General features: G+C 42.4%; 3 protein-coding genes across 4 annotated transcripts; 1 reads left to right on the plus strand and 2 right to left on the minus strand.

Annotated features, from left to right (window-relative positions):
• Positions 1 to 206: 206 nt before the first annotated feature.
• LOC128448207 (gastrula zinc finger protein XlCGF57.1-like) lies at positions 207 to 5911 on the plus strand. Its single transcript, XM_053430780.1, has 2 exons — positions 207 to 515; positions 3198 to 5911. Exons 1-2 carry the CDS (start codon positions 242 to 244, stop codon positions 4445 to 4447), a joined length of 1524 nt encoding a protein of 507 aa, XP_053286755.1. The 5' UTR covers positions 207 to 241; the 3' UTR covers positions 4448 to 5911.
• On the minus strand, positions 3588 to 17926 carry pfkfb2b (6-phosphofructo-2-kinase/fructose-2,6-biphosphatase 2b). Of its 2 annotated transcripts, XM_053430739.1 has the most exons (16): positions 17798 to 17926; positions 17534 to 17626; positions 16701 to 16826; positions 15944 to 16040; positions 14952 to 15018; positions 14723 to 14797; positions 14421 to 14477; positions 14197 to 14321; positions 13809 to 14016; positions 13481 to 13627; positions 13019 to 13123; positions 12799 to 12928; positions 12663 to 12725; positions 12518 to 12582; positions 7612 to 7797; positions 3588 to 6113 (listed from the first exon to the last, which is right to left on the minus strand). In XM_053430739.1, the coding sequence occupies exons 2-16, from the start codon at positions 17601 to 17603 to the stop codon at positions 6048 to 6050; spliced, it is 1587 nt and encodes a 528-aa protein (XP_053286714.1). In that variant the 5' UTR covers positions 17604 to 17626; positions 17798 to 17926; the 3' UTR covers positions 3588 to 6047. The 2 variants fall into 2 exon arrangements, with proteins under 2 accessions (XP_053286714.1, XP_053286724.1); XM_053430749.1 differs by lacking the exon at positions 7612 to 7797.
• A 622-nt stretch (positions 17927 to 18548) lies between these two features.
• Positions 18549 to 25931, minus strand: phtf1 (putative homeodomain transcription factor 1). The gene is made up of 17 exons (XM_053430722.1): positions 25601 to 25931; positions 25326 to 25483; positions 24497 to 24553; positions 24345 to 24414; positions 23999 to 24157; positions 23308 to 23488; positions 23008 to 23128; positions 22114 to 22299; positions 21755 to 22000; positions 21410 to 21538; positions 21029 to 21298; positions 20492 to 20623; positions 20299 to 20385; positions 20039 to 20194; positions 19786 to 19881; positions 19387 to 19512; positions 18549 to 19239 (listed from the first exon to the last, which is right to left on the minus strand). The coding sequence occupies exons 2-17, from the start codon at positions 25353 to 25355 to the stop codon at positions 19219 to 19221; spliced, it is 2067 nt and encodes a 688-aa protein (XP_053286697.1). The 5' UTR covers positions 25356 to 25483; positions 25601 to 25931; the 3' UTR covers positions 18549 to 19218.
• Between the last annotated feature and the right edge of the window lie 660 nt (positions 25932 to 26591).

A 26591-nucleotide genomic window follows, 5' to 3' on the forward strand; every position in this document is an offset into this window, starting at 1 on the left:
TGTCTAGGTACTTCTACCTCAGTGAATGATTCGAATTCTTCTTCTACCATTGGTTGAGTTTATTTTGTTGCTTATACTTTAGTACTTGTTTACTTGTACCAGAGTATTTCTACTGTGCAGTATTAGTACTTTCGTTTCCTCTTCGTCCTCCAGTCCAACAGGGGTCACTGCTGGCTCGGAGCTCGGAGTCTCTGGCTTCCTCTGTCCCCTCAGAGACTCAGAGTGGGGAGGAAGGAGGAACATGTCGGCCGTGCAGCTGCTGCGGGTGTCGGTACATGAGCGGATCAGCGCTGCCGCTGAAGACTTCTTGCTGCAGGTGGAGAAAGGAGGAGGAAAGGCTGAAGTCCTGGAGCTGAGAGCGATGCTCACCGAGCGGCTCGCGGGGGCGGGGGAGGAGATCCTCACGAGGCTTGAGGAAACCGTGGCTGGGTACGAGGACCGAGTGGAGCGGTCCGAGCGGGAGAGGAGGGTGATCGATGCCGCGATGCAGCCCGTAGTCCGGCTGCACAGAGCAGGTCAGTCCCGAGAGCAGGGGGGTAATTCATGTTCCCAAGGGGCCACATGAGAACATGGACAGTTGTGAAGGGCCGGACCAATAGGCTGAACTCAATTCTACTCGTTTTAATTTGATTCTACTGGTAAGAGTAAATGTTATTATTACGTCATGACGGTAAGCGTGCTGCGTCATTTCCTGTTTTCTTGCCGCTGGTGGTGGTCACGCTCTCTGAACTAGCTCCTCTGCTAACAGCTGTGTCTCTGTATCACTACGGCTAAACACTCACTCACCGGTCCATAGTTAAACAGCCACACACCCCAGCCCCTACTCTCTGGTGCTTCGTGACTCTGTGTGAGCTCAGCCTCGTAGTCGAACAGGCGGATACAGCAGCGATGTCTTCTCTCTCTTGCTCCGAGCGTCTCTTGCTCGTGTTTACTGACTCCTCTGCCTCCATTAACAGTAGTGGTACATGTAATAAATACAATGTGTTGGTAGCGATGGAGGCGAGGCTTAGCGACCCAGAAGCTCGGCTCCGCAGCTTAGAACCTCCGTTAGCTATAGTTAGCTTAGCCGCCGCGGTGCCACCCAGCCTAGCACGTAGCTTAGCCTCAACTAGCAGTACCTCGACCTGTTCCGTGCAACCGGGAGCCCAGGGCGGCGAGGTGACGGTCCGGACGGGGCATAGTGCTACCATTAAAGAGCCCACGATTAAGGAGCCACCAGCTCACGGTTCAAACAGATTCTCCTGCGACCACAGTCAATTGCATCCCAGGGACCAGAGCCAGCGACATCGAATCCAAACTTAAGTTACTGGCGAAAACTAAACGTAAATACAGGAAAATCGTAATTCACGTCGGCAGCAACGACTCCCGGCTTCGCATGTCGGAGTTCACTAAAGTGAATGTTGATTCCTTGTGTGCTTTTGCAAAAACGATGTCGCACAAAGTAATTTTCTCTGGCTGTCTCCCCAACACAACAGGTGATGACATGTTAAGCCGCATGTTGTCTTTTAACCGCTGGCTGTCCAGGTGGTGTCCTGTAAACGGTTCCGGGCTTTGTAGATAATTGGCTAAGTTTCTGGAGGAAACCTGGTCTTGTTAGGAGAGACGGCGTCCATCCCACTTGGGATGGGGCAGCTCTCTTATCCAGGAATATTACTCAGTCTATAACATGACAACCCAGTGTTGGGACCAGGAAGCAGAGCTGCAGTGCTACACACTTCTCTGCGCTCCCTTTGGATCAGTCACACAACCCCATAGAGACTGTGTCTGTCCACGTCTGATTAAATTATTTTAATGCAACATTAACAGAGCGAGAACTCCACAAAATAATCCAATACAAATTAACACAACAACGCAGGAGACTAAGACTTTTAAATGTGGTCTTTTAAACATTAGATCACTGTCATCAAAAGCTATTTTAGTTATTGAACTAGTCTCAGATTACAATATAGATTTATTGTACCTCACTGAGACGTGGCTGCATCATGATGAATGTGTCAGTCTAAATGAATCTACTCCCCCCAGTCATAAATTCAGACACGTTCCCAGAGAATTCAATTTGAATGAACTCATTTTAATGTCTTGCTCTTGGGCTTCCACGCCAATCCAAGAAACACCAACAGCCAATCATATTTGCTGTATATTACCGTGCTCCTGTGCTCATACTGAATTTTTTACAGGATTCCCTGAGTTTTTATCAAACCTAGACCTAAAGACCGATAAAATTATTATGGTGGTGACTTTAATATTCATGTTGACAATAATAAAGATAGCCTTAGCGTAGGGCAGTGCAATTAATACAAATTTAATCGTGATTTCGGTTATTGGATCAAACGATCTCCAAACTAGTATAATCAAGTTGAAATGATTTTCTGATATTGCATGCGCAATTCAGCCCTTCCCCCAAAGCATTCAACGCTGCCCTGCTGACTAGCACTCACTGTCAAGCAGCTGTAAAGTGAAGGAGGAGAGTTGTGTGTGCGGTGACCTGCGGTATTTAAACAAAACAGAGAGAGTGGAAAATGGCAGACCTGTCTGATCGACAAAAAGGGCAGAAAGGGTTTTCTTGTATGAGAACACCAAGGATTCAAAGAATCCGAAGAGGAGCAGCACCACACTATGTAGCGGCAGCGCCATGCCATTCTCAAGCGTCCGTGATTCTCTGCTTGTTGTTGTATGTAACCCGTTCAATGTAGGTGTTTGGGGGTAAATGATAATGGTCGTCATAGCCATCCCCCACCCCTCTCTTTCACTGTCTGTCTGTTTTTTTGGAGCAAAATACTGAATAAATGCATCATGTTTTCAAACTCAAAAGCATCATTTGAATAATCGTGATTTCAATATTGTCCAAAATAATCATGATTATGATATCTTTTTCAACACTTCCCGTCTCTGTCTGCTGCACCCGGCTGCTCCACGTCTCACCTGAATAATGAGGAGGATTTGATGCTGTTGTGAACGAGTCTGTGCAGAAAAACCTGCTGCTGTGAATGACATTTTTTTTACCAGAAACCTTTTGTTTTATGCTGCTTCCTTTACGAGCTGCGTCGTTACACCAACTGTAAACGACCTCAACATCTCTTCTTCCTGAATGTGATCGTTCAACAAATGCCAACAGTCGACATTAAACAACACAACACAAGTTTTTCCAAACACTTCAGGATACTCTAAAATTATAAATGTGTGTATTTGTGTTTCAGTGTGTCCTGCAGACGTCCAGCAACTGATGGTGATAAAAGAAGAGGTTCCCCCTGAGCAGCCGCAGAGGAACCCTCTTGTGGACCAGGAGGACCCAGAGCCCCCCCTCTTTAAAGAGGAACAGGAGGAACCATGGACCAATCAGGATGGACAGCAGCTTCAAGGACTGGAGGAGGCTGATATCAAGTTCACATTGACTCCTGTCGCTGTGATGTGTGAAGAAGATGAAGAGAAACTTAAATCGTCAAAGCTTCATCCGAGTGAGAGGAAGGAGAACAAAGCGGACTGTGGAGGACCAGAACCAGCCAGGAACTCAGGTCCTGATGGATTTTTACAACAAGGTCCTGAGGATAAGAAGGAAGACTCTTCTGAGACTGAAGAGAGTGAGGACGATTGGCTGGAGACCAGGGAACCTCAGACTGGCTTAAATACAAGAAACAACAAACGGCCTCTAAGTGATATGGGATGTAAGACAGAGAAAAAATCGTTTAGTTGCTCTGAGTGTGGTAAAAGATTTAGCCTACGGAGCCATCTAAATACACATATGATGATTCATACAGGAGAGAAACCGTTTAGTTGCTCTGAGTGTGGTAAAAGATTTAACCAAAGGGGCGATCTATATAAACATATGACGATTCATACAGGAGAGAAACCGTTTGGTTGCTCTGAGTGTGATAAAAGATTTAGCCTACGGAGCCATCTAAATAAACATATGAGGATTCATACAGGAGAGAAACAGTTTAGTTGTTCTGAGTGTGGTAAAAGATTTAGCCGTAGGGACTATCTAAATATACATATGAGGATTCATACAGGAGAGAAACAGTTTAGTTGTTCTGAGTGTGGTAAAAGATTTAGCCGTAGGGACTATCTAAATATACATATGAGGATTCATACAGGAGAGAAACAGGTTAGTTGTTCTGAGTGTGGTAAAAGATTTAGCCGTAGGGACTATCTAAATATACATATGAGGATTCATACAGGAGAGAAACAGTTTAGTTGTTCTGAGTGTGGTAAAAGATTTAGCTGTAGGGACTATCTAAATATACATATGAGGATTCATACAGGAGAGAAACAGTTTAGTTGCTCTGAGTGTGGTAAAAGATTTAACCAAAGTGGCGATCTAAATAGACATATGAGGATTCATACAGGAGAGAAACCGTTTTGTTGCTCTGAGTGTGGTGAAAGATTCAACCGAAGGGGCAGTCTAAATAGACATATGAGGCTTCATACAGGACAAAAACAGTTTAGTTGATCTGAGTGTGGTAACAGATTTAAGATTCAGTCCTATCAACGAGACATGTGAGGATTCATAAAGGAGAGAATTGATTCAGTTGCAACCTTTGCAACAAAAGATTTATTAGGATTTATCAGCAGATATTCATAGTATACATATTCGTAGTTCACTGTTTTAATTAGACTATTAACAGTTTTTATGTCCCTAGAAAATATAACTCATTGAATAACACAATGTGTATCTAAAAAATGAATCTTGATAGGAGAAATAAGCAACTGAGTGAATTAATTAATTTCCCTTTTTGCTATTCAACCTGCTAAGTCATTTAGCTTCTCCATTCAACCTCTCCATTTCGTGACACTTTTGGCCTTGTGCTGATAAAACAAGGTAAAACAAAGCAAATTGGCCAAAAAATCGAATTTCATTTAGTTCTTTAATAATATTGATAACGTTTTTGATATAACAAGGGATAATACAATGAAAGTCAAAAGGGATCAATAACACAGTTGAATGCTCAGATTCATTTGACTCTGATATTTCTTTGAGAAAAAACAAGACTCATTGAAACTCACTTTTATCGTCTGCTAAAAAGGCACAAGGAGGCTGATTGGAGCACGGCAGTAACTTATCAATGATCAAACATTACACAGTCATCCAATGAAACTCTGCATTAGTAAATAAAAAGGCTGATGTTGAGGAAAAGTTAAGAAGAAAATAAACGTTTGCAAGAAGCAAATAAATCAAATTCTTTGTTTGATAACATGAACAAAAGTATCTCAACAAAATAGCAATGATACCTACAAATCCCTTGAGAGAACACAATGAATGTGTATCATTAAGAGCTGATTGAGACACATTAAAAACATTGTGAACAGCAGCTCGAGACAGAAAGTTCATCGGTCACCTACTGCCGGGACGATATGTCAAGTACTGTGAAGTATTTTCTAACGATGCTTCTATAACAAGAGGGATAAATCTTTATACAGCATTTTAATCTTCCTTCAGAGCCCTGTACAGTACAATCTCTCAAATCTATAAGATGAGACAACAAACGATGGCTTCAGATAACAATCAAAAGTGCAAATGTCTGTCTATAAGATGAGCGGATTTATATTATAAAAAGTTTTTACAGCATCTATTTTATAACATGATCTGTTTGCAAATGTAGATATTGATTTTTTTTCATAATATGTGATTGTATAGAGAAGAATAGAGGAAATGATACTCAGTGTATGTAATGATCAGTAAGGCTCTGTATTATTTACAGTACAATAAGAAACAGTTGGCAGTTGTTTAACACACTGTGTTGTGTTGTTTTGTTGAAAGATTCTTGTAGTGCACATGCAGAATAGTTTATGATACTAGTGATAAGGCCTCCAGGTCAAAGCCTCAGAATGCAGAATAAAGACAAATACAGAAACTGCAGATATAAAGAAATAAAAATTGACCCTGTGTCCAAGTTGCCTGGTTTTAAAACACAAACTCCTCTTTGACTTCATCCTTCTCTGACCACGATTTCCAATAACTGTAGTTCAAAAATACTTCTATCCATCTTCTGAATCATGATCGAACCCAAACTTTAATTTGCGCCGTGAAGAACAAGACTTTTCATCTTCACTCAGAAGCGGACACAGCCACTAGTTTCCTCGGAGCTGTCAAAGTCGATTCCTTCGCACAGGGACTCCTTGAAGAGAGAGGAAACGTCACTGACACTCACAGATTAATGCCTCACAGCAGAAAATTCTATTAGAGGAAACTAATAGTCCCAGGAGTCTTAGGTTCCTATTTGGAAAATTGGGTCATTTATGTGGAGTGCTGTTAAACGGCCGCAGCACTGGAGACTGTTCATTAGAACATTGTCTAAGAAGAAGTTATTAATTATTATCACCTTTCTGAACCTACGTGTGATTGCTTCACTCTAATCAATACTGAGACACTCTTAAATAACCATTCTATTATTATTAATACATTATATATGTGCACAGCAAAGTGTAGTTACTTGTCTATCATTTCACCTCTTTAAAACATATGTAGGTGTCTAACAAATGTGATAATCAAATGCTTTTAAAGAAGCCGCCTTTTACTGTCGCAGTCATTTATAAATTTTCCAAAGAATCAGGCTGCGATAGTCTTGATAACGTCTCTGAGATGAAACATATCGACAGCAGCTTTCTGAGTGCAAAGGTGATGACAGGTTGAAGAAACCAAAGTACTGGAAAACCATAAAAATACTATGATAACGTATATTAAGAGAACATGACTTGAACAATGGGTTGAATTATGGGAAAGAAAATGAAACGTTTGACAAACTTTTTTCCCCAAGTCTCACGAAAAAAATACTCACAGACATCTGCTTCCTATTCGGGGCTGAAAGACGGGTAGAGAGAGAGAGAGAGAGAGAGAGAGAGAGAGAGAGAGAGAGAGAGAGAGAGAGAGAGAGAGAGAGAGAGAGAGAGAGAGAGAGAGAGAGAGAGAGAGAGAGAGAGAGAGAGAGAGAGAGAGAGAGAGAGAGAGAGGCTGATGCACTGTACCCACAAGCCAAAGCCAACCCATATACAACAAATACACAACAAATATACTTATGAATATGCATTTGTAAATAAAAAACACAATTTTTATGGGTTTAAAATCTATAATTTACCTTTTATATAAATTTTCAATTGCAGTTACATGTTCTCGAATGGATTTCAGTAAAAAAGAATTGTCGCTCTAGAAAAGAGTGTAAATCTAAAATTTAAGATAAAAAAAATTGATGCTGATATAAATTATTGTCTTATAGAAGATGCTCGTGAATGGATTACTACTCTTAAACCACCTCTACTCCACATAGCGTTTTAATTACATTTTATTTCAGCAGAGGCTCAACTCATCAGGAGTGTATCTCACAAAGAGATATGCTGTTCTGCATATTCACGCTGGAAATTGACCAGTGGTGAAGCAAAGGTCATGCAAGACAAACATCAGACAGCCAAGAAACATTCAACAAAGAGAACTTTCCTTCGAGACCCAACACGTGACAGAGACACAGAGACGAGTCCCATGTCAACAAGGACACTAAATCATCGAGAGGATACAAGACTGAGGGGAGACGGATGCCAAACACACAACTGTGGTGGGAGGTGACTGATTGAAGTTGACGGAGATATATTTGAAAAGAGGGGGGCTATAACTCTTTCACTAACTTGGCTTTGCCGTCCCTCTGGCATCAGAGCTGATGGCGTGGGGGCAAGCGGTAGCCAGGGCGGGTTTCCTGCACTGTAGAGCCTGGGACGCTTGACCTGGTCGTGACTGGACAAGGGAGTATAACTATTCCTCCGAGGTACGAGAGCAGAGTCCCTCAGGGTTTCATCCTGGTAGGAGATGAGATGCTGCAAGGTGTTAAAGGAAAAAACAAAAGATCTGGGGACTCCTGATCACAGCCGAGCAGAGTAACCATCCTCTCCACATTGACTCGGGTAACAGGTTCAACAACAGAAGCCAATTCAAAGGAGACTATGAATTGAATTGGAGAATTTAAGGGGACTGTTAATGAGTGTCATTCTAGTTTGTGCATGTAAAAAACCTGCAGTTAAAAAGCCCAAAGTCCTCAGTGAAGGCAGCTCCTCTCCCCCACAGACAACATAGTTCCTGAAGCTCCTCAAGTATCTGAAACTTCTAAAGCAGGGGTGTCCAAACTATGGCCCGCGGGCCATCTGCAGCCCGTCATCCATTTTTAATTGGGCCGCATCAATGTCTAAAAATAAAATATATATTAAAAAAAATAATATAACAAATTTGAAACTAACAATTTAGTAGCACTAAAATGGCACTTACTTATACCACTTTGTTTTGCTTTATTTTTGAAGAAATTGTACTTTCTTGATTCTTATCGTTCTGGGTTTGTACCCTCAGGGTTGATGCACTTAAGACCAGCGCATGCTTCTGCGTTTTCAGAGACACACAAGAAGGGGTACGCAAGCATGCAAGAGGCCCTTGCGTGCTTGTGTACCCCTTCTTGCATGCGTAGCCCAATTTTTGTAGCTATACAACACAGCTACGCAACCCTCACTTAGCCCGCAAGGCTGTGATTGGTCTGCTAACTACATCCTTTCCGGAATCACATTTAAGGTTTCATTCCCCATAATACCGGCAGAAACCAAGTGTAACCAGGTGTAAGAAACACTGTTAATTTAGTACCGTAAAAGAAGAGAGACTGTTTGCTTTGATTATCTTATTTGTTTTGAATGCACCGCTCAACTCGCATGGTCCCACGTGGGGTACCTAGTTCTCAGCAGCCAATCAGAAGCTACGCAGGCCACGCTCAGCCTGTCGGCTCGGAGAGGAAGTGCAGTCGCGTTGCTCTTCCGGTCTTTTCGGATCTCGGCCCGGGAAGCGAGGGCAGCTGTGTGTTAAGGAGAAGAGGAAAACTAGAGAAAAAAACCCAGAGTGAAACCTGTGAAAAAGGAAAAAAGAGTCGGAGCACTTACCCAGTGGAGGTCCGGAGCCAAGTGGCTGAACGAAGGAGAGTTACGTCGGTAAGACGTGTTAATTATCCGATGAAAAGATAGCTTGACGCTTACCGTAGGTGTCCATGCTAATGCTAGCTCTGTGCTTAGCAGGCTAACTGCTTGCCTGTCCTCCGGAGAGCTGCTACGAGGTTCGGCATCGGCATGCTCCACCTTGATACACAGAGCAACGGTGAGAAATTTGCTCTTTAGCTGCTCTGGTGCTATTTTCCTGTTGTTTTCCGTGTGCTGAAAGAAAGCAGTGGTGATATTTGGGAAAAAAGAGTAATTTGATATGTTGTGAATGTGATGAATATAAAACAATAGTTTATTTTGTATTGTGCAATTTATTGAAGACATTGATGTTATTCCAACTGAGTTTAAAGCAATTAGAGGGTAGTTTTTGGTGCAGATCTCGGACATGAATAGGCCTATAGTGTAAGAGTGAACTAAGCAAAATTCTTTAATACCTCTGAGTCTACTTCAAAATGTGTACTGTTATGTTATTTGCACATGGTTCAGATGTTTATAATTAATGGTTTTGTATGTTAATGGTTACTTGCCATAAGTATTATTTAAACTGTTCACATGAACAGGTAAATGTGTGAGCACTTTAATATTTAGTTCTCATGAATGATACACTAAAGATTGAAAGTTGTACAACAAAGATAGAGATTTGAGAATTGAATAGAGATGAAGATTTGTCAGAATAAGATGTAATTGTGTGCATCTTTTGACATCTGATATCCCTAATGATGCATCTGAGAATGGATAGTGTTGAATGTATTGTGTGACCCTGTCTACAGGTCAGGTTTTTTAGAGGACTGAGAGTCTGAGGTTCAGGACAACTTCCTGCTGTGAAAGATGGCGAGCCAACTACCCTGATTGAAGATTAGCACCGAGGAGATATTCACGTACACACTCATTCACACAAATAATACACTCACATTACACTACAAGGAACCTTGGAATCAGGTGAACTTTCAACAACTCCTTTTATTTTAAGGGCCCCAACAGACATTTTTGTTTTAAGTGTGCACACTACTTTTTTATTTTTCTTACTGTTTGGTAGAATATTTTGCATTTTGTACGAACCAGACAAATTACTTTGTTCACTGTAAAATATAAGAGTGGCTACTCAATTGTTACTCTTGTGTCTGCCTCATTGTTGTTGCTCAGTATAGTGGCTCCTCTCGAATTTGGTCTCTTCTGATTCTGGTCCTGGTCTTATTGTTAGTCCAACTTATATTATACTGTAATTCACTTTTACACTCCTAAAATTGGTTACACAAGGAAGATTTAAAAGAACGAATATGGACCAAATAGAAGAGCGTTTGTCAGAAGAGGTCCGAAAGTATGACCACTTGAAACTTTAAAACGTTACTCCACCTAGTGTTCTGGCGGTGAATTGCTTTGCAACACGCGCAACCCTTGGAGAACCATAAATTAAACGAGTCCATCAACACAACTGTGTGAAAAGCTGCAGCCGCAGTTGCAGAACCATGCGCCGGCCTTTGTAAGTCGCTTTTGGATATAAAGGCCAATTTATGCTTCTCCGTTTTGACGGACACGGACAGATAGGACCGCCTTCTTTGCCGTGGAACGCCCTCTCCGGGCCTCTCTGGGGCTCCTCGGAGAGCTTTTCGTGCAGCTCTGATTTTTCTAACTACACGTAGGCATGGCGGAGAGCCACAGATAGCCCTTGGCTGTGATTGGTCGCTAACGCCAGCATTTCGGGACGACATCATTTCCGGACCTCAAATTCCTGTTTCATTCCCTAAATCACAATAAACCCAAATCACAACTACGACTCTATGATTAATGTGACAAGTGTGTTAAGCAGCGACGTTGTCCGGCTGATGGTGGCTGGTTAGAGCACTTACGGCATGTGTGTACGGTCACATACGGTTATAACGAACTTTCATAACGGGGCTAGCGGGCTAGCCACCATGCTAACTGCGGTGGGAACAGCGCAAAAACCCGCTGACTTTAATCCCAAGGCTGTCATGAGACTGTTTCTCAAACACCGTCAGGTTAGAAGCAATCATTTGGTAGTAGCTGGTATCGGGTGTCCATGCTGACTGTGTGTGGAAGCTGGGGGGGAAGCTAGCTGCCTCCGTGTAGCTTCAAGCTGTGGCAGCTGTTGAAACAAGTCCAGGATACCGCTGCGCTAAGACACGATAACATAAGCATTATGACCCGCTGGGTGTCACTTTATTTCAGCAAAAAACTGTCGCGTCATCAACAGCCTTTTTCTGTTAGTTGCCATCGTTAACTGTGTGTGAGCCGGGGGGACGTAAATAAACTAACGTGGACTACTTCTTCTATATACCTCATGAGGTAGGCTTCTCTAAGCTCGACTTCCGTTGCGCCAACTACTGTTCTGGCGGTGAATTGTTTCAGAACAAAAAGGCTCGTAGAACTATAAATCAAAAAGTGTCCGTCCGATCCGTCTGTCCGTAACGGACTCGGAGAAGCATATAACGGCCTTAAGCCGTCAGCTAAGTGAAATGTAATGTAATGTATTATAATGGACTATGGCCCACTGTAATGCACTTCTCAGTTTAGACACCAGGTAGCGCCAAATTCAACAGGGAGGGGCGTGGCGGCGTGAGTGGCCCAGTCCTTCGTATTTTTTTCAGTATGTGGCCCTCGGAGAAAAAGTTTGGACACCCCTGTTCTAAAGCACCTGAAGCACATGAAGCTCCTCAAGCACATGAAGCTCCTGAAGCACATGAAGCTCCTCAAGCACCTGAAGCACCTGAAGCTCCTGAAGCACATGAAGCTCCTCAAGCGCCTGAAGCACCTGAAGCTCCTGAAGCACATGAAGCACCTCAAGCACTTCAAGCAACCCGAAGCTCCAGATGTTCCTGAAGCTCCTGAAGCTCCAAAAGCTCCCGAGGCTCCTGAAGATCCTGAAGTACCTGAAGTACCTGAAGCACCTCAAGCTCCTGAAGTACCTGAAGCACCTGAAGCTCCTGAAGCTCCTGAAGCTGCAGAGGAGCTGCAGCAAAGGACAGTCTGAAGAAAGTGATGTGTTTTCTGAATATTAGAGCAAGTACACCTTTTCAAATCAAAACATAAATTCAAATTATGAGCCTGAATATGTCTCCTTTTAAGAATAGAATAAGTAAAGCACAACCCTCACACACCTTCTCTTCATTTAACAGTGTAAACCTTTAAAATAATTCAAGAAGCTCAAATACAGCTTTTCATTCATCCATAACCAGAGCGATGGTTATAATGATTATTTCAGCCAAGCAGGGCAGCATGATCAGCCAGGGCTTCAGTCCATAACATATAAAACATTTAATTTAATAAGCTGAGCTGAAGGCAGGTTCAAGATTCAAGGGACAGGGATTAAAAAGAGGGAGTTAAAGAAGCAAGGCATCGCAAACAAGCATTAAACTAGTGGATACAACAAACAGGAGCCCGTCAGACTCCTTTGTGGTTTGCTGATTAATTGTGAATTATTTTTGATGAAAGTCAACAACACACACACATACTTTGCACATGTGACAACTTATGTGGCTTTAATTCAACAATGGTGAAATCACATTCATGTAAAAAATGAGATTATTCAATTTGAATGAGAGGAACTTACAAGGGGCCGGTCTCGATGTGTGTTCACTGCCTCCACGTTCAGATAAAACAGTTCAACTTTGCAACCTGCAAGATAGGAAACAGAAAATGTCAATAAAACAAAGGGTCATAGGGTAAAGTCATGTGTCCTGGGGGGGAAGACCTACCATACGCCACAGGTGTGAGTTTGAGCACAGTGTGGAGCGGACACTTCATGTACGGCAGATCTTCTTTAGGATGATAAAAAAGCACAAATTAAACGTGTCCGTGTGTCGTGTGTGTGTTCTGTGATCATTCTTCTACCTGCACTTTTGTCCAGGAAGTACGCCAACAAACATCTCATCACGGCCTGGTGGCAGACGACCAGCACGTTGCCCTGTCTCTCCAGCTCCATGATGACCGGCTCCAGTCGCTGAACAAGATCCTGGTAGGACTACAGAGCCAGAGAAGACGATTTTAACAAAACATCAACCTGACTAACATCTGTGAACCACGATGGGATGGAAGGAGTGGGCCAGGTTACCTCTCCTCCTTGGTAGCGATAGTGATACTTGTCCTGGTCTCTCAAAGCAAACTCCTCTGGGAAAGTGTTCTCGATCGTCTCATAGCTCATCTCCTCACACACACCCTGAGGAGGGATATTAAAAAAAGAAAAGAATATTCATTCTAATATCAAAGAACAAATTAAAGTAAGCAGAAGCACTTTCACTGCACATAATACAAAGAAGCAAGTGCTTCTTTGTAACTGATGCATGGAAGAAAAGGGACGAAATGATTTTGAAAACAAATTTGCGGCTCCAAGCTACATCGACACATCTTCCTCATTTCTACTGGTTTCCTCACTATCATGAAGCAACTCTTTCCCCCCACTAAGAGTTAGAATCGAGCATGCAGGCAGGTTAAAAAAAATGTCCCCTTCTTTCTAAATCAGACCAGTGATTCCTATCATTTCAAAACGTGGGAGGTTGGATGTCGGGGTACTGACAGCATCGATCTCGTTGAGAATCTTCCACTGCTCATAAGGAACCCCGAGCTCCTCCGCCGTCTGGATGGTTCTCCTCAGTTGACTCGTCCAAACCTTCAAATCCGACAGTTGGTGCTCCTCGATGAAGCCTCTCAGGGCGTGGGCGAACTGGGATACGAGAGAAACTCAAATCAACAATCATCGTCTAGATATCATCAATTCTTTTCTAAGGGTTACTGTCTGTTTTATTAGATTAATGCTCGGGAAAAAGCCAATGGAGAGAATTAAAGCAAATCCCATCCCAGTGAACTAATGAGTCTTGTGATTGTTTTTTTCTGTGTACTCGTACCTGTTTCCCTCGAGGAGAAAGCTCGGAGTCCCCCCCGATGCGGCCCTCCACGTTGTGGTTGCTCTCTCCGTGGCGGCACAGGTAGATGGAGTGAGAGTGCACGTTGATGTTCATCAGGTAGTACACGATCTTGCTCTGGATGTAGTCCTGCACCCGGTTCACCAGGAAACGCCAGCCCACGTTTATCACCTTGATAAACGACAGGTCCCTGCAGGTGGTGATGGATCATGGGGGGCTCAACTTAAAATCTGTTTACTGATGCCATCTATTGTTTATTTGTTGCAAACTGCTATAAAACCTTTGAGGTTCACCGGAGCGATCCAATGATCCAGTTATTAAATGTAATGACCGATTGAGATAGAGAGAAGCAGATGTGATCAGCTCTTACTTGTCATAGTTGTCAGGATCTAACGGCTGATAAGTGACCTTGTAGCACTCGATGCGTTTGAGGAAGTCGTCCATTACTCTCTCTCTGTGTCTCTCAGGGTAGTCGGGACTGGACACCTTCACTTCCTGTGGCAGGTATGCAACACAGTCAGACCATGTGAGCAAGTCTTACATAACTAAGCAGACACTGGATATATTTATAGATTATGGGTTTGAGTGACGTACCAGAATATTGGCAGCTATCACCTCAGGGTCGTCGCACACCGACTCCACGAAGAACACCTGTTGGAGAGAGGTCAGAGGTCACGGTACGACTAACATGCAATCAACACAAGATCATCCAATTTTTAAATTAGACCTTGAAGGGGCCCTGTGGAGTGTTCTTGTTAACATTTAAAAGTCTCACATTCATCATTTCACGTTCAACGCTACATAAACTGTGAATGTTTGAATGTGAATTACAATTAAGTCCAATTTCCAAAGACAAAATAACAGCAGAATATAATAAAAAACACTTCCAATGTTACCTTGAATCCATTCTCCTTCACAAAGCCTTGGATGAGGTCTCTACGCTCTCTTGTTGTGTTTGTTGCATCAAAAACCTGAAAAAACAGGAGAATGTGTATAACTTGGACGTCCTTCAGGATTAAATCTGTCCTGATGTCAGATGTGTTGCTGTCATAGACATTTCAGAGCTTTAGGAAATGAGCCGACACAGAGACGCAGACAGAGACAGATGGACAGATGAGTCCTCACCGCGATCTGACCTCCCTCCTCCTTCAGGTAAGCCCCCACATCCTGCAAAGCTACCAGAGCACACTGTCTGCGAGGGGGGGGGGGGGGGGGGGGGGAGCGAGAGAGAGAGAGAGAGAAAACGTCAAATTGTTAAAGCAAGATAAGAAAATAAAAAAGACAAAATGAGCACATGCACATATATCAGTGACATAAGAACGAACCTAAAATGCCAGGTTCATGACCAATACTGCAGCCAGCCACCAGGTGGCGATCAAGATAATTTGGCTTCATGTCAAGTATCTTTAGATCTATGGTCAAAACCAGGCTGACGTCTCCCACCTCTATCTACAATAAAGTAACCAGCTGCTGTCTGTGGCTACATATTCTGCAGACACAAGATTATCAATCTTTTCATCTCTCTTTCAGCCAGTAACCATTTCTAATTAAATCCTATCCCTTTAACCCACCGGCCTGAGACCCCGAAGATTAAAAAAACAAGGACAAAGTCGTTCTTCTTTTACAGCAGCAGTTTGATTCAGGTTTAATGTCTGTGTGACAGCCGGGGGGGGGGGGGGGGGGGGGGGGGGACGGTGTCATCTTCAGAGTGACAGCAGCAGCCTGTTTGATATCTAGGTCACGATTCAGCAGTGGGATGCTGTCAGGAGCCCATCACGTTTTCACGAGACAAACCCCATTTCCACCAGATACGGCCGTGAGGGGGGGGGGAGGCAGCTGTGCTTTGTGGAAATAAGCAGTGATTTTAGTATTTATCTGCGTACAGTCTAATAACATGAACACTGTGCTGACGCCGACTCGATATCGACTGCCTGCCTTAGTCACTGATGCAGCAGTGGAGGCTGCAGAAAGCCTAACAGACTCGTGTTGGCTGAGAGAAATGTGATAATCCAGACTGGAGATGCTCCAGCTTCTCTCACTGTGACACACGTGATACGTTAATGTCGTACGACCGGACGAGAGCCCGTGATGAACACACCGGTGGAAGGGGAACTTACTTCCTTATTTTCATGGCTGCCTCGTTGTCGTGGCGGAAGAAGTCGTAGGACTTGTACGCTCTGACGGCCTCCCTGCGGTACACGCCCAAGTTAAACACTGCCAAGGAACAAACGACATTCACACTCAAGTCACTGCCAAGTTCCTTTGAACTATTACAACTCCACTAAGGCTAAACTCTGATAAACAGTACATATCTATTTTTTATCACACTTATCATCTAACAGTTTTAAACAGTTTGCCATTTTTTTGCCCCACAATTCAAATGTTCCCAAATGCCCTATTTTGCAGAGTTAAGTATAAAAACAAATCCTGAATCTTCCCCTCGAGTTCTTTCTGGAGCCGCGTCTCGCCCCTCCACCAAGTGGGAATCTGGAACGTTTCCATCACAGGGACCAGAGTCTGAATAAAGTTCTGGGTAAATCTTTTTACCTACAAAAAGTAATCCACTGTAATACTTGACAAAATTACCCGCACGTTTCGTTTCTTGCAGCAAATCCTTGATTGGTTGATTGCTCCAGCATTTGATTTCAGCCACCATTTTTTTAAATGTGTAGCTGCGTATACAGTTAAAAATAAAGAGGAAGTATAGTGATTTAACTATGATACACTGTCCTGAAAAGTTGAGCATGGGATCCATGTACTCTACCTGAAAACAGGATGGACAAATCCTCTCTGACTTGAAATATGAACAGGGAACTTTAAAGCAGAGAGTTAAAAAGAAGTAAAAAGAGGCTTTTGTCTGGAGTGGTGTTGGACCTTTGGTTGGGACTCCGATCCAGTTGAGGTACCGTGTGAGTTTCTTTGACATGTACGTCTTCCCTCTCGCCGGCAGGCCGATCATGACGATCACCGTCGGGGAGTTTGTCATGTAGGAGGCCCAAGCTGCACAGGGGACAGATATATTATATCATATCATATTATGGTCCCGAAAAAGCTTTATAATGAGGAGAAATTAAGTAAAACAGCAAATTGATATCTTTGTCAGAAGAAGATTTTCATCTTTTAAAAAATTAGGTTGTGTTGACCAAGTTGGATCCTCTCTCGCTACATATATACTTTATATTTTCATACTTTATTTTGTATGGTTTTGTTTGAGTACTGTTTTATATCTTGATTATTTTGATACGTTGCTGCTGAAATACAGGAATTCCCCAGTTTGGGATAGATAAAGCAAATCCCTCCATTCCTCTATCCCACCTCCCACCAATTTAAATCACATATTAACTAGGTCGTGTGTGTGTGCTGGACAAAAATAATTGTGTCTCTCTGGACACAAACACCATTTGTGGAATGGGATTTAAAAATAGCAGCATGTGGAGAAATTAGAGGAAGAAAAAACTACCTGGGAGAGAAAAGGTCATTTTCTTTCTTAAGGGGCAGCAGCAGGAGGATTGTTCTTTACATCACTCTTATAATCTAGATTATTTTTCTATCCTACAGAGATCATGGGCTGGCGTCTAAATGGAGGAGCTTGAGAGACAATAAGTGAATGGAGTCCAAAGGGGACAACACACGCTCTAGAATTATTAAGTGCACCTGTGGACCACGATGCGGTCATGCAGCAGAATCTAATGGAGCAGTTCACTTACAGCACTTCTTCTCGCGCAGGTCGGATTTCTTGGCTTCTGCGGAGCCGTTTTCCCTCTGAGAGTTGGACATGATGTTGTCTCAGTGGGCAGCTCCTGTAGAGGGAACACCAGGGAATCGAACGTGTGGTGTTTCTGACTTTGTGTATCCCTGGCAACACGGACCGACTCTGCCACATCATCCGACGCAGACACACACGGAGACACTGAGACATGTCTTCTACCAGCAGCTCATTCTGTGTTTATAATGATTTATATATCTTTTACCTGATCGCTGGGTGAATGTGACGAGCACAGCTGGACGGAGACACATCTGTACACGAGGGGGATCCGTGGGTCTGCCGCACCGGGAGTTTGCGCGCACCGCAGCGGGCGGAGGAGCCTCTCCGGTCGGCCTGTCCTTGGTCCTCCACCACGGCGGCTCCGTCGGCTGGAGCTGGAGGTGTGTCTCCGTGCGTCACATGACCCTGCGCGGCCGTAATGTTCGTAATAGATCCAGAGCAGGATGCGTCATGGCGTAGATCACGTTTAATAATTCAAATTCTGTTCATATTTTGTTAGTACAGCAACAAATCCCAACATACTTTAACTTAAAGCACTTTCAATAATAATTTAATTATTAATTACCTTCGTTATCTTCCATTTTTTATTTATCTATTCAATTTGAATACTGCATTAGCTCCAGATTGTTTTTAATTGCTTTTTTCTATATCTGTCTTTTGTTAATCGATCAATATAAATAAAGTTTGATTTATTGATTCACTCACATTTAGACGTTCTAGTCTTCAACCATATCTCGGAAATTGTTTGTTCCATGGTGTCATGTGTTCTTCTGTACATAGCTGGACATATCATTTTAGAGGGTTCTTCACATAATCTTCATTGTGGACTAACTTTATCAGGCAATCCTGGGGGCCCCCCTCTCAGCTCAGGGCCCCGAGTATAGCTGCCTGCTTTGCCAACCATGCTGCCACGGCCCTGGATGGAGCACCAGCAATGAAAACCTGAGGCCAGCCTCCATGGATGAAAAACATTTTATTTACTTCTATCAAAGAATTCCTTAACCCTCTTTGCATAGTTATTTTGTTCAACAATGGTCCTCGATACAAAAGGCAGATAGTGGTCACAGAGTCATGACTAACAGGTACTAGTACAAGTGTAAGTGCTTAAGCAGAAACCCCCAAATAAATAAACCCTACTTACAGTCACAATATTTCCTCGTTAAGTACAAGTACAAAAGGTTAAAATCAAAGCTGACACCAAAGAAAGTCTAGAAAGCCGACAGCTTGTTTTATAGTTAATTATATTATTATACTGATGAATAAACTATCCGTTATCTGTATTTAATTATTTACATCTCACACATCTGTACAAAACATACTTGGAAAAATTTGATGCAACAGAAGCTGGAAATGACGTCAGAGCTCGACTCAGGAACATTCAAGGGTCAAAGGTTAGGCAGTGGGTTAGTGGATTGGCCGAGGGAAACACCAGGTGAGGAGCCAGCGACGGCGTGAGAGTGATGTCAGAGCGTCTCAGGCTGTTGAACTGAGGAGACGCAGACAGATGTTGGAGTCGGAAGGCACAGACGATGAATATACTGTCAGTAGGTTTGCACGCTTTCTTCAGCTGAGACAAAGATCTCTGGTCACCAGTGTCCGACGTGTAGTGGTTTTGCCGTTTTCACATTAAGGCTTGATTTTCCACAGCTGAAAATGAATCGGAGACATTTGTTAGGGAAAGACCAGCAGAAATTCATAAAACAAGTGTATTTCAAGTGTCATAAAAACATTAAGCTGTTAAACAGAAACCCAGGAGCTGCTTTTTTTAACATTTAGAGGAAGGAGTCCACTCACTCTGATGTTGAAGCCGAGCAGGTCGCTGACCACAGCGGACACAGCGGACAGGATGACCACTCGGGTGATGTTATAGATCAGAGGGTTCACTGTCAGACCCAGAAGTCTGAACGGAGTATCCAGCTCCTGATGAAGGGAAGCAGCAATCACTTATAGATAAGTAAAAAGGTCCTATAGGTTCTCCCAGTGGGTCTCAAACTGAGAACTAAATATTTTCTTTCTGGCTAAAATGATTTTTACTTTTTGAACAGTCTTTAATGTTTGTAAGCGTTGTATTACATTTTTCATTTTGTCTCATTTTTGTCTTCATGGGAAACTACTTAGTTGTGAAGGAAAACCAATTTAATATTGAACAGTAAATCAATGCTGAAAAACCAAAACAGACAAACTCATGCTCACCTTCATCAGCTTTGTAGCCAGTTTCAAAACATTGTTCACGATCCCGAGTTCTTCTTTCTTATTGGGCTTTTTCTCCATCTTGAGATACAAGTTGATCTGAAACCAAGAGGAGACTGTTTGACCTGGTGATTTATTTAACCCGGCACTGACCCACACTTTGATATTAATAATGAATCAGCTGACTCATCAGAGTGTCACTCCTAGAACCGATATAACCTTTAACTCTGCACGTTCTGCAGCCTCGGCTCTTTACCTGCTCAGTGAGCAGCACCGACGAGTTGCTGTATTTGCAGTTGGTCTCTGAGCCCAGTGTGGCCAGCCGCAGCAGAAAGAGGATGAGGGACGAGCCCCACACCATCAGCTCCCAGTTTGTCTGAGACTCCAGGAAAGTTTTGTGGCTTCGCAGGAGCTGAGCAAGAACAGAAGCAGCAGCATAGTTGATATTTGCAGTCCACATCACTTTGGTAGAGGTTTACAGAGCATTATTAAATGTGTAAATGGACATCTACTGACCTGGGCACAAATGATGAATGAAATTGAAAGGGCCAAAAGGAAGATGGTGGAGACGATAACATCAACGGAGCGCTGTGGCCCTCGTCTCTGCAAAGAATAAGAAACTTAACGATGAACCATTAGAAAACAGAGGTGTGTCAGTGCCCTCTGGTGGTAAAACAACAAAGTCATAAAAGAAAAGGAGACTACAAACCCTCAGAAAAGAGCGAAGAGACAACCACATCTTTATGTTCTGGACTTTCTTCAGCCGGAAGTGAGGGATCTCTGATTTCTTGGCCTTGCGACCTGACGTGATGTGGCTGAAGTATTTGGCAAATACAAGTCTCTGTTGAAATGTGGACAAACAGTAAGAGATACTGAGAAAGAGATAGAATTTCACAGTCCTGCAAAGAGGAAAGTAGGCAATCGTGCTGTCTGTAGACACTACCTGCTAAATGCCACTAGAGGGAGGCATGGGTGTATAAAAAGATGGATCAATGTGTATGACACAATCAGGATTAAGTGCAATAATTTAAAAAGGTCCAATAAACCGTGACAATACCAATGATAAGGGATTAAGTTTCAAAATCCTGAGGCTTTAGCTCTTCTCTTTATGTAAAAGCTTTTAGTGGATTCATATATTCTTACATAGATTACTATTGTTACAGATTTATTACAGAAGCCACAGAGGATGGACAGAACTGGAAATAAAGCACAGTCGATTTCTTCAGACCAAACAGTGACCACTCACCTGTTTGTACGTTCTCTCCGCCACACACATCATGAAGAAGAACAGTCCGGTGAGGCAGACTCTTTGCACTGTTGTGATGAAGAAAAAGGCGTAGGCCTTGATACCATGCTGCCCGACCACCTTTTGTGCCAGTTCTGTCAGAGCCAGGGAGCCAAGGCTCGACATGTCCAGATGCTGAGCCAAGTGGAAGGCGAGTGGAAGCAGTGCCAGTGTGGTGGTCATGAGGCCACCGAAGACAAGGTAACCCATGCCCTGCTCCACTAACTTCACCTGTTTCCAGGAGAGAGAATCAGGCGACATGTTGTTTACTGATAAAAAGCTGCAGCAACTCAGACAGACAAGACTGTTGGTCTAAATCAGCACAAATAGGAACATGTTTACCCGTGTGAGGATGATCCCACTGATCTCCAGCACAGACATGTCGGCTTTCTTACACTCGCCCTGCTCCCATATTATGGCACTGACACGGTCCTTGGATGGATGACAGGCCTGAAGCCAGGAGAGCTGGCTCTAAAACAGGAGCACAACAGATAACAGCCCGTTAACAGGTGGTTTCTAGTCTGCAAAACCATTAATGAATATACTACATGTATTGTATGTAGTGTGTATGTACAAGGTGAGCTACTTGAGCTTAATTGAGCTGCTAAAAACTTTTGATTTATCATTCAGTCAATTGACAGAACATTTTCAGTGACTTGATTAATCATTTGACAGATATTGACTTACTCCGGTGATCCCCTGCTGCAGGCTCTCATCGTCACTGCTCAGAGCGGTGGTTTGTGGCAGTGCCAGGCCGGCGTTGTACCTCCCGTTCCCCTCACTGTCACTGCTACCTGTGCTGGCAGAGTCGGGGTCTTGGAGAAGCTCCTCCCACATTGTGTCGTCGGTGTCGGAGGCCGGACGAGAGCCAACGCTCGGCCTGAGACGCTCCACCTCTCGAGGCTTCGCCAATACGGAGGCTCCAGTCCCTTCCTGCTCTCAAATCAAACACTGCATATTAGAAACAATACATTTAATTGTTGTTGTACATTGAACATTAAATGTCCCTGGACTTTCATTGACAGAGAGTGAAGTGATACGTTTACCTGAGGTTTGGGGTTGGACTTCAGCTTTCTCTTTCTAACAGAAGACACCAGTGCAGATGCAGCAGGGGGTCTCTCTGGATGAGCAGGAGCATGAATCTGTTCAACAGGTTGTATCCCCTCCTCCTGCTCCTCCTCCTCCTCACTGGAGAACTCATCAGATGCCCCAAAGCCAGACCTTCTTACGTTCTGCAAGACAACATGAAGACACAAACACAGAATCTTACCAATGTATTCCAAATCAAAAATGCATAAATACAAATTACATTTTCTTGTTTCATTTTTTATGCATTTACTAATCACTTTGAATAATAAATTAGGCATCATTCCTGAAGTAGAAACACATTTTATAATGGTTAATAATGAAAAATCGTACTTCAGAACTTCTTTTAAATGTTTAAAACTTTAATTTCAGTAAGTCCTTTTACAAATACACGACATTGGCTCCTCTTTACAGCGACTAATACTTCTCATTTATATATATAATATCAGATATTTTATGGTTCTAGTTTTTTCAGCTCATGTTTCCTCTTTTTCTTATTTTATCTGCTGGTGCTAGTTTTTCTTCGAATGCATCAGTAGGCATGATATTATTTTTACTTTTTCAAACTGCAGTTACTCTGAAAACCATCCTTTACAGAGATAAACAACATAACAAGCCTATCCAACGATCTAATGAACATGAATGATATTACCCAGGAGTAAATACGACATTAACGAGGGTTCTAATATTGATCAGAAGCTCTAGTCGCGGCTGAGGAGAGTCATTAATTGCATTGATCATGCAGGTGTTCATTTGTATCATCAATGACTTGTTTCATTAATCTGCCAATGTTGAGACTGGAAGAATAAACTTTCTACAAATGAACATTAGCTCAGCTCAGTTAAAGACAGTACCCTCCTCTCCTCATTCCCGTATAGACGTTGGCTCTCTTCAAAGGGCCAGGGCCCCGGCTGTGGTGTGTCCGTTCTGTTGTTCTTTTCTTCGGATTTTTTCACCCCTCTGCTTTTCTTCGGCCTAATGGAGACAGAACAAAAATAACATTGAAAAACAGGAGTTGGTGAATGGAGCAGATACAGTATACAACCCCAGGAGTGAGAGCATGCCACAGCACGGTAGAGTCTATCTGTCTGCATAATGTGTGGGTTTATGCCGAGAGGTGAGAGTGTGCACTGCCTAGCAATGAGAAAAATCACCTCCTTCTGCGCGCAGGGCTGGTGGTGCTGCTGGCAGCTGGACTGCCCGAGGGCCACCGGCTGGACTCAGTCGACACAATCTGGCAATGCACAGTGCCCAGCAGCAGCATCAGACAAATGGGTCCAAACACCTCGCTGGCACTCGCCCCGGGGACCTCCAAGTACAGCACCACCGCTGCCACTGAGGGGAGCAAAGCATTTGGAAACAATAAACAAAATGGTCTCTTAAGGGAGACATTATAAAACAATGCTCACTAATGAGATCTTCCTGCTGCGCAGGTGTTACAGGGCCGAGAGCGCAGCAAATGCAGACACTGACTTTCAGCTGTAATAGATTTAAAATAGAAGCAAAATATCAAAAAGTCTGTGGATTTCAAGAGGTTCAGGTTCAATATTATATAAATGTCAGAGTCTTTAAAAAAAAGAGTCACTGTGTATGAAGCCTGTAAAATAGATGTTTTCATATGAGAAAACTTCAGCCAGCTAATAAATCTGTCGCCTCTGGAGCCAGGTCGACATTTTTCATTTTTACAAGACAAAAAAAACCACAGTATAATGAGTAGTGTGGTACTTGAGCCCTGGTTCCTGTCATAATGTCAATGTTTAACATTCAGAACCTTTCAGATTTCGAGCCCTTTTCCAATAAAATCACAGCCCATATATGAATGTGACTGATCGGAGTGATTCTAACCTTGCATGAAGTAGAGGACAAGGATACATGAGGAGATGGACCTGGAGGTCACCTGAATCCACCACTGGAAGAAGAAGGGGAACAGCAGCACTCGGACCAGACCCTTTCGAGTCAATGCTGCCCACGGACTCTCGGGTTTGGCTTTGCCGAACGTGGATCCTGAGGGTAATTACAAATATTGGTATCTCACTACACAGTAGACAATCAAACTAATGTATATTTAAAGCATACTTCTCTGTATTTGGTAAAGAGTTCAAGCTAGAGGAACATACAACTACATAGGTGAGCAGAGCATTGCAGGTTAAGTAACAAAAATAACAACAAACATCTCATTATTTATTCTTACCTCTTACTAAATCAACATCAATGAGGTCTTGTTTGATGTAACAGGTCTTCTTTGGTTTGCGGTCTAAACCCTACATGAAAAGGACACTTCAATTTAGTGGTAATTCACATACAAATAAATCAATCTATTCATTTGATTTGCAGGTGTCTCACATTTAGATCTGCCTTCTCAAGAGATTTCTCCCAGACTTGTTGATCGTAGGCCCCGATCTGTAACAACAACAAAATAAAAATAAATTCTATGAATAAATATATAATACATTTAAGGTTAGGATCAAATAAGGTTTGTCATCTACCCCACTACACAAGCATGGATGTACTGTGTGTGTGTGTGTGTGTGTGTGTGTGAATCTATGTGAGTGGAAGAAGGATTTAAACAAATGTATGCGCATGAAGATATTTTGTTTTCATATAATGTTTATAAAAACATTGTTTTTTATAAAGTGAAGCTTCAGACTCAAATTTTATATAGACTCATGTAAAAATATATGCAAACACTTGATATAAACACGATACATTCAAAGACATTGCAGAGAGATAATGTGCAAATAAAGATCAACATATTATTTTGATAAACATACAAAACCATTACGTCAGAATAAGAATCAGAATCATATACAAATATAATATATAAATATATACAAACTCACATAATATACACATTACATGAAAATATGTGCAAACAAACTCTAAATGCAAACACATAAAAACACTTTATAAGAATGTGTACTACACTAAAAACAATGTTTATCAAATGTGATATATATTCACGTTTGCCACATTCATAATTAAACTAATTTTATTCTATACTATTCTTTATTACCCTCCAAAGCGTCTAGAACTTTTCACTTGGATAAAATAACTGATGTCAAAATAAGACTATCATTGCACTGATAACGTGACATTAGATTATTCTATTTAATACTTTATATCTTGGTATTGAGATTGCTGTGCAGATGTAAACGTGCTGCGTTCACGTTACCTTCTCTTGGTACCAGGCTATTCTGGCCATTCTGGTGCGGAGCAGTGAACCCAGAGTCAGGTCATGTCACTCGGATCTCTCGGGCGGAGGCAGCGGAGGAACCGGGCTTCGATCCAGGATCGGGCATTAAACTCTGCAGCGACTCCTCCACACGGAACCTGACGCATACACACACAGAGAGAACAACAGTTCACATTGAGGTGTGTAGCGTCTGTAAACAAACGTGGAGGTAAACAACACAGTTAGCAAACAGCAGCAGCTACACAACCACTCACCTGCAGCAGAAACAACACTCAGCACAAACCAGAGGAAACTGGTAGCATCGCAAACTGTAAACACTTCAGATTGAGCTCCAGCTGTTAGCATGCTGAGCTAATGGCTAACTGCTAACCTGTGTACTTCACCCCGAACCCCCGCGGCCCGGCGACATTAAAACTCTCGCAGCCTCGAGGCTACATTTAAAAATGTGTTTTCCTTTCCGGCGCGTGTTGTCGTTCGCAGACACGTTTGTTCCTCATTTACTTGACTTCGCTGAACTCCAGTGTTTGTTGAAGCTAGTTTTCCGCCTTTCATTTCCGGGGTTTGTTTTGTTGAGCGTGGGTTTGTTTCGTCCCTAGGTTTTGTCTGTCAGGCGGGACTTCATCGTTTAGTGTGGGTAAGATTATCAGAAAAAGAATGTTTAAAAGCTTGATTGAATCAAAGGTTCATATTTGAACTCGATCACTGATTTATATAATGTAAATGTGGTACAGCAGATGGAATTTGCCGCCTGACAGGCTAATCCCAGAGCATAAAATATCCATTAAACTTATTCAACCAATCAGAGCGCAGCAAGAGAAAGACATGAAAACAATGGACTGTAACTAATTATTATTTTGTCTTGATTAGTAGATTTAATATTAGATTTTAATCCCATATAACTGTATTGCTTTTGATATGTAGACAGTGCTTTTCTTTCTTTTAATTTACATGATATATTCGTTTTTTAATATCATATATAAAAACTAATTGCATATTCACTCAATGTCCGATTTTGTTTTATAATTTCATTGCACCTGATACATCATTTAGTTAAATTCCACCTGCCGTAATAGAGCATATTTTCCTTGTAGTCACATTTGATCCAATATTAATATTTTTAACTACACTTTATTTTATTCTATTCTATGTAATGGGATCAGTGCTGTCTTGTTCCAACATTGTGTTCATCTTCAAGGTTTCATGGATTAATTTCAACCCCTTTCTTCCCTCGGAAAGAACCTTTTT

This window comes from Pleuronectes platessa, chromosome 2 (genome assembly GCF_947347685.1).
Source record: "Pleuronectes platessa chromosome 2, fPlePla1.1, whole genome shotgun sequence".
NCBI classification, from domain to species: Eukaryota; Metazoa; Chordata; class Actinopteri; order Pleuronectiformes; family Pleuronectidae; genus Pleuronectes; species Pleuronectes platessa.

Excerpts from the sequence above, each read along its gene's own strand:
- LOC128448207 (XM_053430780.1), top strand. The coding sequence starts at position 242 with ATGTCGGCCGTGCAGCTGCTGCGGGTGTCGGTACATGAGCGGATCAGC. Across the intron at positions 516-3,197 it reads AGTCCGGCTGCACAGAGCAG|TGTGTCCTGCAGACGTCCAG; the intron begins GTCAGTCCCGAG and ends TTTGTGTTTCAG.
- pfkfb2b (XM_053430739.1), bottom strand. The coding sequence starts at position 17,603 with ATGTCCAACTCTCAGAGGGAAAACGGCTCCGCAGAAGCCAAGAAATCC. Across the intron at positions 16,041-16,700 it reads GATCGGAGTCCCAACCAAAG|TGTTTAACTTGGGCGTGTAC; the intron begins GTCCAACACCAC and ends GTTCCTTGGCAG. Across the intron at positions 13,124-13,480 it reads TTCTCAACGAGATCGATGCT|GGTGTGTGTGAGGAGATGAG; the intron begins GTCAGTACCCCG and ends ATCCCTCCTCAG.
- phtf1 (XM_053430722.1), bottom strand. The coding sequence starts at position 25,355 with ATGGCCAGAATAGCCTGGTACCAAGAGAAG. Across the intron at positions 20,624-21,028 it reads CGGAGAGAACGTACAAACAG|AGACTTGTATTTGCCAAATA; the intron begins GTGAGTGGTCAC and ends ACATTTCAACAG. Across the intron at positions 20,195-20,298 it reads CATTCATCATTTGTGCCCAG|CTCCTGCGAAGCCACAAAAC; the intron begins GTCAGTAGATGT and ends GTTCTTGCTCAG.